The sequence below is a fragment of the Anabrus simplex genome, chromosome 1, assembly GCF_040414725.1.
Source record: "Anabrus simplex isolate iqAnaSimp1 chromosome 1, ASM4041472v1, whole genome shotgun sequence".
Classification (NCBI taxonomy): domain Eukaryota; kingdom Metazoa; phylum Arthropoda; class Insecta; order Orthoptera; family Tettigoniidae; genus Anabrus; species Anabrus simplex.
Genome location: NC_090265.1, coordinates 136,001,028 through 136,014,137, shown reverse-complemented (window position 1 = coordinate 136,014,137; position 13,110 = coordinate 136,001,028). Strand labels below are relative to the sequence as shown.

General features: G+C 37.9%; 1 protein-coding gene across 1 annotated transcript in view; it reads right to left on the bottom strand.

Annotated features, from left to right (window-relative positions):
- LOC136862973 (angiotensin-converting enzyme) overlaps nt 1–13,110 on the bottom strand; it is a 278,093-nt gene that overhangs the window by 10,759 nt on the left and 254,224 nt on the right. The window contains exons 11-12 of the mRNA XM_067139272.2: nt 5,236–5,328; nt 4,012–4,113 (exon numbers count right to left, since the gene is read on the bottom strand). Of these exons, the coding sequence (XP_066995373.2) occupies nt 4,012–4,113; nt 5,236–5,328 (195 nt within the window). The remainder of the gene's footprint in view (nt 1–4,011; nt 4,114–5,235; nt 5,329–13,110) is intronic.

Genomic DNA, 13,110 nt, shown 5'->3' with positions numbered 1-13,110 from the left:
ATCGCTGGGTATCATGGTTCAAATCCTGGTCACTCCATGAGAGATTTGTGCTGTACAAAGGAGGTGGGACAGGATTTTCTCTGAGCACTCTGGTTTTCCCTGTCTTTCATTCTAATGACAATCTCCAATATTTCATGTATTCTGTCAATCATTGCCCTAGAGGAGTGTGAAAGGCTTTTGGCAGCTGGCACAATTCCAATTCTTGCCGCCAGATGGGGGCTTCATTTATTCCATTCCTGACCCAGTCGAATGACTGAAAACAGGCTGAGGATTTTTTTTTTTTTTTTTTTTTTTTTTTTTTCCAAGATTTACCGATTCAACAAACTATTTCCTTACTGATAACAAGGTCTACCCAAGGGATCTAATGTTCTGCGATACATCCGCATTTCATAAGCCTGGAGTTTGTTCATGCCAAAGAATTATGAATCCGAGGTCACGAATGCGTACAAGAAACACCACCTCAATGCCGATTCTGGTTTTGATTTTTTACATCCAGATCCTATACCCGAGTTAATTGTATCTTAGGTACTTTAATTTTGATAGACTTTCAATGGCTTTTCTGACCAATACGATAAATAAACCTCTGATTTCAGGCAAAAACCTATCCTGCTCCTACTTAAAATGAAGTAGTATTTACAAGTTTCATGTATTTATGGATGGTCCTATAGTGCCTAACAATGCCTAAATTGACATTGAAACCTATATTTTCCTATATTCTTATAATTCTTATTTTTACCCCTAAGTTGATTAAAACTGCTTTTAATTTATTCCTACAAACTAAACTATTTGCCAACTTGTCTTAAGTATCTTTAACAGAATAGTAGCTGCCTCTGTGGATCAGCGGTAGAGTGTTGGCCTCCGGATCCCAAGATAGCGGGTTCAAACCCGGCAGAGGTAGTCGGATTTTTAAAGGGCAGAAAAAAGTCCATTCGACACTCCATGTTGTACGATGTCAGCATGTAAAAGATCTCTGGTGACGCATTTGGTGTTTACCCGACAAAATTCATTAAATCTCAGCCATAGACGCCCAAGAGAGTTTCGGTTTACTCGGTCTGCCATCTAGTGGGGGCCTAGAGTAAAACGGTACGTCGAAATTGACGAGCAGACAGCCAGATGGTGTCAAATTGAAATGTCTGCACACTGTAGCTGAGGCCATACGATTATTATTATTATTATTATTATTATTATTATTATTATTATTATTATTATTATTATTATTATTATTATTATTATTATTATTATTATTATTATTATTATCATAATAGTCTTGATATACTTTTCAGTCAAAATCTTGAAATTGGGAAGCTGTAAACCATACTCTCTGGAAGTCCTTAAGGACCTCCCCACAGAGCACCCATAGTCATCGTCACAAGTATCCAACAACCTGCTGAAAGCAAAACAGTTAACTTCGGAGTCATCTTTAATCAGAATGTTACAGGAGTTTCCCCACTTCACACTGGATGGTAAAATTATATTTTGTAATGTTTGTAGTAAAGAGATGCGTGAAATTTGTTTTGTATTTCCCCCTAAAATAATTAATGTAGCAATATAAAAGGTGTTTTTAATTAATGTCTATTAAAATATATAAAACTGAAGTTGCCTAAAATATATATTTTAAACCTACTTTTTTCACATTTGAGAGCTTATTTTAAGCACCTAAAATAAAAATTTTATCACCTACACATCCGAGGTCTAATGATAGTGTTGGAAATTTTCTGCTTGCCAATTACCACGAATTTAGTTTTCTGAATGTTTACTTTAAAGTCAAACTAATTGCTTACTTTGTTGAAGCTGTTCAGAAGGAACTGAAGACAGTTTAAAATGTCAGCACATATTACAGTGTTATGTGAACAGCAGATAGTGTAATTTGTTACATAATCAACTTCAAAATTTTATAGCTCCTTCACTCCTCCTCCTTTATCGAAATGATCCACCTCATTCTAGGTCTCCCTCTTGCTCACTTTCCATCATATATTTTGATGTTCTTTTCTCCATCATCTTTACATGTCCAATCGATCTTAGTTTACTCCTATCAATTCTCTTGCTTAGGTTTTCCATTCTGACCTTTCTCAGATCTCCATTACTCAATCCGTCTTTGCTCGTCTTTGCTATCATATCGTACTTCCTAGGTATTTCATTTTGCTGGCTTGAATTCTATTCTTCTCCCAAATTGTCGCTGTCCAAATCTCAGCCACGTAAGTCCATATGGGTGTACAATATATTCTGATCATCTCTTTACACTTCCTTATTCCAGAGCACGTTTCTTACAGCAGTAGAATGCATTGTCCTGTTGCACCCGCTTGCTAATCTCTGTATCTAGCTTTGTATTCTGCATTAATTCACTCCCTAGGTATTTGAAACTAAATTTCAAGGCTTTGACCAACAATTTTCACACTGCCTTCCCCTTGTTTTTCTCCTCTTGATATCACCATAGTCTTTACTCTGCACAAATTTTCATACCATACTTTCCACTTCTCTCATTCAGTGAATCAAATTGTTCTTTTACTTCTTTGCCGTTTGTTCTCTGGACTAAAATATAGCCAAACATCATCATCATCATCATCATCATCATCATCATCATATTAATAGATCGACATGATGAGAAAGCAGAGAATTGCATTTTTTGGACACATACCGTTAGCCAAATTTTCGACTCCTAAAACAGCCTTTTGATTTCTTTTGGAATAGTAAAACAAAAAACACTTAGTTTATATAAATACAAATATATTTGGATGAATTGAAAATTACTACATAGCCTAGCAAATTGAAAATAGAGAAGATTCTAAACGACAAATATACAAAACTATCACTTAAAACACCAAAACGTAAGCAGTATGTTATATCAGCAGAAGAATGGGCTGCAAGATAGTCTAGAATAAAGAAGTTTTGGGAAAAGAAGAAATTATCAAGTGTTTAAAAAAATCAACTTATTTTTTGATGTGCTTATTTCTTGAAGATGTTATTGCATAAGGTTGATTTTGGTGCTCCAATGTGCGCATAAACAGTGCAAATAAAAATAATAATAATAATAATAATAATAATAATAATAATAATAATAACAATAATAATAATACTTAAAACTCCTAAGAGAATTAAAGTAGGAGCTCAAAATATAGAGGTGGTGAAGAATTTCAAGTACCTAGGGGAATGGATTGAATGGAACAACCTTGAACGGAAAGCAATGGAGGTGAGAAGGACCAAAATAGAACTAGCTTTCCAGAAAAGAAAAAACACATACAATAAGAAAGCCCTCTCTTTGAACACCAAAATAAGGCATTATGAGGCATTATAACACAGTAATTAAGCCGGAAGCACTATGCAGCAGACACACTAGTCATGGGGAGGAAAGGGCAAATGGAGAAATTGGAAATCAAGGAGAGGAAAATATTGAGGAAGATCATGGGTCCGAAATTTCAAAATAACAAACAAGTTTTTTTATAGAAACGAATCCCTCTACGTAAAGTCAGAGAGACTTTCGGATACCATGAGGAAAAGGAGGATTGATTTCTACGGACACATATTCCAAATGAATCCTGACAGATTAACTAAACAGATCTTTGACTTCTTTTACAAAAAAAAAAAAAAAAAAAAAAAAAAAAAAAGGCTAAACACAATTGGTTTAAGGAAGTTGAAAAGGATCTGAGAGATATTAAGATTACTGAACTCATGTTAAAGAATGGTACAGCCAAAACGATGACCAAAGACAAAACTAAGAGATTCCAAGTTAAGAACAACAGAAAACCGATTCAGATATCAGAGGAGGAAAGGAGGAGGAGATCAGTTAAAATGAACTATTGGGAGAAGAACAGAGCACAAGCATCTAAGAAGTGATTGATCTGACGTACCCCAAAGATGGGCGATTCGAAATGAATAATAATAATAATAATAATAATAATAATAATAATAATAATAATACTGATTACCATCCTTAGTTCCGAAATTCTAAACAAATGACTGGGGAAAAGGAGTGTTCACACAACTTTCTCACTCTAATTCATAGAACATACTTACCCTAACTCATCCTTAGCCTTCACTGCAGCTAGTGGATTTTCCTGATCACCTTCTGAAAAATAGTCCAACAATTGGAACTGAAGAACTGTTGCAAAGAATTTCCTGAAATCAGAAAAGTAAAATATTTTTTAATGATCTAACAGTACAGGTTCAGAGAAATGGATTAACAAAATATCCACGAATTGTGCGTTAGTACACTACAAGCATACAAAGGACTTCAGCCCAGCCAAGCCAGCAGCGAGAACATGCCCATTACAGTTGGCCGTGCTGTTAGCTGTCAACTTGCATCCGGGAGATAGTGGGCTCAAACCCCATTGTCGACAGCCCTGAGGATGGTTTTCCGTGGTTTCCCATTTTCACACCAGGCAAATGCTGGGGCTGTACCATAAGGCCACAGCTGCTTCCTTCCCATTCCTAGGCCTTTCCTATCCCATCGCTCCCATAAGACCTACCTGTGTATGTGACAAAGCTAACTGCAAAGAATTTTAAAAAGAAAGATTTTGAGAGAGAATCTGGAGTTCTATTTAGATTTATTTTCAATATTTTGAGAATAACTACAGAATTAAGTAAGTAATGGTAACGAAAATCCGAGAACAAAACTTTCAGTATGGAAATATACAGGCTCCCCTGCATTTGGACTGCAGTCTTTCAATGTTTGCCTTATTAGAGCAACACGTGTCATGTTGATTGTGCAGTCTGGTCAAATGTACTACTGAAAAGGTTTCAGTGCATTATTCTGATGCATGTATTACTACATAGAGTGATCAAAAGAAAGTGATAACACAAAACCAATACTATGGTGATAGAGCCACTGATCGACTGTTCCAATATTCTGCTACTGGCTTTACCATTGAAGAAATTAATTAAAATAGGTTTCTTAGCCAATTAGTCTAACTACACTAACAATACATTAGTACATTTTTAGAAGGAATTTAAATGTTAGCATTCACTACATATTGTCCTTAATGCAGCCTGTCGCCTTCCAAACATAATAAAACTACACAGCTTTATTGGCAAACAGTGTAATGGGACACTTGTATGAGAAGTCTAGGCTAAGAATAGAAATATTTTATTACAACAGATCATAGGACAGGATGAGGAATATAAAGTTTGATACAGATTCCTTGTGCAAGAGTCCATTCAAATTTTGAGTCAGAGAGCATATAGGTCTGTACATTATTCCACACAATCTATGCAAAAATGTTTTATACATATATTACTTACGATAAATATGGCCGGTTGGACAGAAGATGTGGGTCAGACAGGAAACTGATGTCGCCCTCATCATCATCAGCTTTGATCATCTGGTACTCTGCCCTATAAAACACCAAGTACTGTTACTTACAAGCAAGTTGTCTTAAAGAATTCTGAAAATAGATACAAAGAAACACATTTTAAGGAGAGAATTTTCAATTAGAAAACCAGATATAAACTTGATCCTAGTCTGAAATTGAATGGGAACGAAATTCCCAATGTAAGCAAATGTACAACAGAATGGCATTTCAGAACAAAATATATTTTAAGACAATTTTGCTTCCCACTTTTAGAGAATTTATTCAAATATTTCATGCAGTTAGTCCTCAAGACATATTTAAAAATTGCTAAGAAATATAAATATTAGCAGTTTGAAGCTGGTTGGAAAAAAAAAAACTAATAATAAGCATATAGCAAGTACTTTGACAGAACAAGTTTTCCTCCTTCACCCTTGCCTTCAGGTAAACATTGCTGTATAGGAATATGTTTAATGATAAAATCCTTGACAATCAAGCAGAGGGAATAGACATAAAAACTGCATGAAAATTATAATTGGTTCACATAGGCGAGAACAAAAGGGTATGTGAGAATACATAAGAAATAAAGGCTGTCATAGATAAAAGCAGAAATGAATCATTGTATAGGAACTGATTTCAGTGTTAGAGTCGTGGAAGGTATACAGTGGATGGAGAGGAGTAGGTTATATAATGCTAAGAACAGAACAGAATCCTGGGAGATTGTACTTAAGTCTCCATACTCTATACTATGAAGGTAGGTAATAATGAAGGAGAACAGAGCAAGTCAGCTGTCTTGGATTTTTTTAGAACATTCTTTGTCCGTCACCCTTACCCAGGGAACTCTTGGGTCGAGCAGTGGATCCTTGAACTTTTATCCATCTCTCACACCTCCCTGGAGACAAGAGGTTCATGTCTCTTCTGGGGTGTTTCTTAGCTCTAACACTTCACGTAGGCTATTACGATAGGCTTGCCACACCCAAAGGCATTTCGTATCTAGCTACGAGGTTTCATGAGGTCACCTGTAACCTGGAGAACAGACTCCTCTTTTAGCCACTTCTAACCTGAAGAACAGATGCTGCCTCCAGATTTCATCCACTGGGGACCAAAATTGAACTGAAGGTACTCCTCCAACCAAAGTAGTTTGCCCTTAGTTTTTTTCGAAGGAGGAAAATTTTTTTAACCCAAGGTGATAAGGTACAGAAATTTTGTCTCAAAGTTCTTTCACAGGCCGATAAATCTACTGACAAGGCTGTCTTATGTGAGCACCTTCATATTTCACCAGACTGAGCCAGAATCAAGCTCGCCAATTTGAGTTTGAATGCTCTACCGTCTGAACCACTCAGCATGGTGTTTTTGAGGTAAAACATTGATTTTCCCAGCTTGCCTCTTGTACAAAAAAATTCACTGCAGGAATTTCCTGCAATAGGAAATTCCATTTCACAAAAGTGTTTAATATTGCAGGCCAATTCAGGCTATATTAACCCAGCATCACAATACTGTGATATATATCTTTGCTGCTCACAATCTAAAGTCCTTGACCCTTTGCTCCTCATGTATTCTACAAGGAAGTGTCTCAACCTGCTACTTATCTATGAAATATTTTAAATATTTTTATAGCACTTTGCCAGGAAAATGACAGTAAATATACTGTACTTTGAATGTTTCTAATAATTCAAGTAATGTAGCGTCACTTGGAAATATACTTTTTGCTATACATGCATTAGTAATTTAGTTTCTTGGCTGCTATTGGAAAATGCTTTCACACTTACACGTTCACCAGTGCAAAACAAGCAACATGCAATGAATGCTGAAGAATTAATGTGTAATTATCTAATTTAATCAATTTTTAGCATTTTATCCTAGATTTTTAGATGGAGGAGTTAAGTTTTGTTTTGTGAGCAAACAATGAAGTATGGATTGTTTATTATGATAGTTGTTAGAAAAATTCCTTATGCAATCTGGAAAACACCTCACTGAAAGTCAGGAAATATTTTCGTGCTCTTCAAGCACTTCTTGAATCTTGACGAATTATTGTACCCCTACCAATTACATGTGCTGGGAAGAAATTTGTCATTATCATAATCAGTTTTCTGGAGTAAACATGCTATTAAGCACCAACTATGCTGCAAAAGCTGTTTCTTTGGTAGAAGACGGTTACAGCATGCATTACATTGCAGAAATGTTGATAACTACACCTTCCATGATTCCTAGAACTGTAAGAAGGTACAGGGAAACTTAAGGCTATTCATGGAGACCAGGATTAGACCTGAGAAGAGCAACATTGGTAAGGGATCACTCCTTAAGGTTTCAAGTTTTCTGCAACACAACCATCACTGAAGCATGAAATAGACTCCAAGTTCAAAGGGTCAATGTTAGTGAGAGAACCCCCCTGAAGAAGACTGGAATAAACAAATATTTAACCCACAAGACCCACTAAAGGCTCTGAATTTGCCAAACTGCATCACGCAGCTGGACCAAGTTTTGCAAGGGAACATCGTGGCTGGACAGTACAAAGTGGGAGCATGTGCTTCTCACTGACAAGTCTATTTAAGACTGTCACCCAAGTGGCAGATACCCTATCAATTGTTTACCTAGCTTTTTCTTAAATGTTTTCAAAGAATTTAAATTTATCAAATACTTCCCTTGAAAATTTATTCAAATCCCTTGCTCCCTAATTTGTCCTCTTGAATTCCAACTTTATCTTCACATTTTAAAAGCTCCACTCAAGCTTATTCATCTACTGATGTCATTCCAAACCACTGACAGCTCGGAGCATACCACAGTTTAGTGCCTCTTCTTACTCTCGGGTCTTCCCAGCCCAAAGTTTGCATTATTTTCATAACAGTAGACCTACTCCCTTTTTGGAAATCTCTCATACCTAACAAAGTGTGTTTCTTTCCTTTGGATCTTTTCTAGTTCTCATATCAAGTAATCCTGGTGTGGGTCCCATACACTGGAATCGTACTCTAGTTGGATCTTAACAGATACTTATATGCCCCCTCCTTTACATGCTTATTACAACTTTTAAATACTCTTCTAAAAAGAGACTTGTAACATTTCTTAACCTCATTAATATGATAACCCCAATGAAGATCATTATATTTACATCTAGGTACTTCCAGTGTTCCCCATGAGGCACTCACCCCATCAACTAATTAAAACAGAGGATTTTTCCTCTTTGTGAAACTTACAACCTGACTTACCCCGTTTTCCATCATGCCACTGTTCCCTGTCCATTTCACAACATTATCTAGGTCCCCCTGCAAATGTTCACAATCCTCCAACTCGTTTACTATTCTATACAGTTCAACATCGTCTGTAAGTATCCTTATCTGTGATTTCAGTAATCAATCATGTATCATACAAGAAAACAAAAGTCCAATAATACTGCCCTGCAGGAACCCCCCCATAAATGATTGATGAAGATGCTTGTTTTTTAGAGGGGCCTAACATCTAGGTCATCGGCCCCTATGGTACGAAACGAGACGAAATGAGATTGCCATTTAAAAGTACAAAATTCATCCAATACCCGAATTCAAAACGTGATGAGGAATGAATTCATGAATATGAATTTAAAACAAGCAGTGGATAAGACGTGCAATGCCTCACATTTCCAGAAACAATATTACTGACCAAGGGACTGCTTGCAAAGCCCAATACTGAATTGTTGATGCTTGTCTGAATGGGTCAATATCTATGTCAACGATCCCGCATAATGGCACTTATCGCTAGTAAAGGAGAACCTTGGTATTTCTCAAGCTGCGGTTCTAATCTAAGGTAGCGTGAATGCGCGGTGTTCCAAACATTAAGGTACTACTCACAAGTATTGTACGCCGTAAAGGTAACTCAGACTTATGGCGTTTCTCACACAATGGCGCCACTCATAGCCAACGCAAACCGATGAGGTTTCTCACCTAGGTGTACTAATCACGGGCGCCGGTATTCCCGTGGTGTTCCTCACATAGTGGGTACTAATCACATACAACGCAGATTCACGGTGTCGCCCATATAGTGGTACAACTCTCAGGTAACGTCCAGACCCGTGGTGTTGCTCACATGGGTACGACTCACGGGTACTGGACACCCACAGTGAACCCCGCTGGATTGCTACGAATCACAAAACTATTGAGTACCTAACAGAGTGGTACTACTCGCAAGTAAAAGCGACCCATGGTGTTTCCCGTGTGATGGTACTAATCAAAAGTAATTTCATGGTTCTAATACAAGCATCCCTTGGTTGCCCCTTTTAGTCACCTCTCACGACAGGCAGGGGATACCGTGGGTGTATTATTCGTCTGCGTCCCCTACCTACAGGGGGTAGAGAGAGAGAAAAAAGCGAAGGGATCCGTCACTTCGAAAAATGAAGTAACGGACGAAGAAAGGCAAGGGCCACGAAGGGCATGAAAATGAAAGACTCCGTAGGCCTCGAATGCTCTAATACCATCGGGGTCGGAAAAGAAGAGTTGACCAAGGGAGGTCGGACAGAATAGAGGAAAGTGAGGAGCCTGGCACAAGCAAGTGGAAGCAATGCCAGGACTCAGCTAAGCGCCCCGTGGTCGCCAATCCACACTCCAAAGTTGAGAGCCCCTTGGACCCCTTTTAATCGCTTCTTACGACAGGCAGGGGATACTACCGGTGTATTCTACACGTGTGTCCCCCACCCACAGGGGGTCCATAAATGATTACAGGATCAGATGACTCTTCACTTACTCTAATTCTCCTAGCACCATTTTCTAGAAATTTAGCCACCCACTCTTTAACCACTTTTGTCTAGCTTTCATTTTTGTCAGTAGTCTCCTACAATCTACCTTTTCAAAGGGCTTGACTACCTCAATAGCGATAGTCCATTTGACCTCCTGAATCTGAAACATCTGCTGTATGTTGCTTGAATCCTACAAGTCGAGCTTCAATAGAATAACCTTTCCTAAACCTGAACTGCCTTCTATCAAACCAGTTTGTATTTTTACAAAAGTGTAACATAAACAAAAAGAATGCTTCCCCAGAGCTTACAAACAATGCATAATTAACAGCTTTTCGTTTGTCACCCTTTTCCTTGTACACTGGGCCTACTATTGCAACTTTCCATTCTTTTGGTATTGCTCCTTCATGAAAACAGTATTTCAGAAATGGCACTATATCCCAACACACAGCCTTTAATATATCCCCAGAAATCTTAATCTCAGCTGCCTTTCTACCTTTTAAATTTTGTACCTTTTTGTAAATTTCTATGTCTAGTGGGATGTAAAACAAATGACATTATAAATGTCTTATTTTAAATTTCAGTAATTCCTCAGTATTAGTAGCATGTACATGGCCAGCTTGCTCTCCCGATTTAATGCCTTGGAGCTTCTATTTGTGGGGTAGTTTTGAAGATAGAAGTAAACCCCGCACTATATAAAAACTGAAGAGGAAGAAAAGCGAAACACACCAACATTCTGAAGATTTATGAGGCTGCATTGCAGAGAATGAACTGTTGTATCATTACATGCTATAACGCTCATCTACAGGCTGAGGGGGAGCATTTTCAACAGTTATTATAATAGGGTATGTTTTATTGGTTCTTTTTTAAAATCTGATTATATTTATCAAAGTTCATTTTTTTCTACAGGCACAGGGGAATGGTGCGACTGCAACCACACTCATTTAGAGACATGCAGCATGTAGGAAGGACAGCAACCCTTACTGAACTCTCCCAGTATGTTAAAATATAGCCATTTTCTAATACTTTTATATCAGCAGAAACTGGGTTCTTTACCATATCTGTCAAGCATTACCCCGAGGTACTTTGGATTAGGATTGTGTTTTAGCATCTTGAAAACCTTGGATCTAAGTTGAGATCACGTAATAATATTCTGTTTAAATTGTGTGGAACTTCATGGGGTGCTTCAACAGACACATTACGACGCACTGGGCTTGGCCTTGTGTATTCTGCAGCTTAATACTGCTCTTCAGTATGGCTTAACAGTTGCCACGTGAAGAAAGTCGATGTACAACTTAACACCACCATGCGTATCATCTCTTGTACTCTGAAGCCTACTGCAACGCACTGGCTGCCAGTCATATCCCACATTGCTCCACCAAGCCTGCGACGTTCAAGAGCCCTTGTTCAAGAATATAAGATCATGTCCAATTCACCTCTACCTATCCACAGAGATGTTGCAGATGTCTGGAGACAAAGGCTGAAATCCCATAAGCCACCAATGAAAACAGCTAAGAATCTAATGGATGCTGGTTTCAATTTAAAAGAGGAATGGAAAGAGCAATGGATTCGTACAGCTCCGGGGTGGCCAAGCCTCTTTAATCCAAACCACGCCCCAGCCGGTTTCAGTTTGCCAAGAAGAACGTGGGCATCACTAAACAGGTTTCGCACTAATTGCGGAAGATCTGCATTCTCCCTTCACCAGTGGGGCTTCGGGGACTCTCCAGCGTGTGATTGTGGTGCTTTAGTCCAGACCACTCATCATATAATGGACGAATGCCCTCTGCGTGCTTATGATGGAGACTGGAAAGACTTTGCTGATGTCTCAGAATCCCTAGTGTAGTGGATAAACAATTTAGATATCCATGTGTAATTGTTCCCTACTTATCATGTATTCTTTGCAGGTTTTTCTTTTGTATAATATTGTATACACTTGCTCATTCTGTAAATTCCATATGCTTCATAATAATAATGATAATAATAACCATACCTGTAAATAATAGGAGGAACAAGAAACCTGAATAATAAGGGGCCAGTCTAGTCATCCCACATGCACATTTCTAGGTACTGGTATATCTCTACCACAGGCACTCTAAATTAAATTAAGCATTAGTTTTTTCTCATGCTGTCCAGCATCCATGAAGATATAAATGTTATTCAATTAGAAACGAGGCCATTATCGTTAACTGTTAGTGAACTAATAGTTCTTAAGCACTTTCTGCTCTAGAACTTGCAGAATGTGTCCAACAACCTGTGTTATAAGATTTGTGGTAGAGTATTTAAAGGTAATTAAGTCTGTACAGGTGTGAGGTAGGCATCTCTAGACTAAGATACAATCATCCTGATATTTAACTTTAGTGTTTAACCTCTTCAGTGGCACGCCCGAGAAATTCTTGGGTTGCGCACGCTTGCTCATAACGTCACCACCCGAGAAATTCTCGTTTAGCTGCAGTGTTCATTTCGCGATCGCCCAATAACTTTTCGGATACTGAAATCTCTTTGGAAAATGTTTTCCAGCATTCTCTACAGATGGCGGAAGGGTTTCCAGCTGTATTCATGATGTATCTGGCCTAAAATATACCTTATCTTCTCTACTTTACATACACAATCTCTGGCCAGCTGACGAGGTAAACAGAAATGGCGAGCGCGAAACGGAAAAGATGATTGTCTAAAGTCAAAATGAGGAATTATATCAAAGATGAATCTCTAAGTGACATTAGTATTTCTGATAGTAGTGATAATGATTCTTCGGATAATTACCTTCTAATTATTTATAGTGAAAGTGAAGAAGATATTACCTCAGAAGCTAAGGTGATGGTAGGAGATGTTGAACATACATTCGTGTGGAAAAATTGTAAGCCTGGGGATAATGCGCGATCTAATATAATTCCATTTACGGGAAATCCTGCTGTAAGGGTTGGATTATTACCAGAGGTGAGTGCGATTGACTGCTTTGAACTGTCTCTAAACGGGTGAAATTGTACATTTGACAGTGACCGAAAAGAATTCGTAGGCCCTATGCTGAAAGTAAATAAATAAATATCCGCATGCAAGGGCACAGTTTTGGAAAGAAACACACTCTTACGAAATTTGGCAGTTTATTGCGTTAGTGCTTTTGGAAATAATACA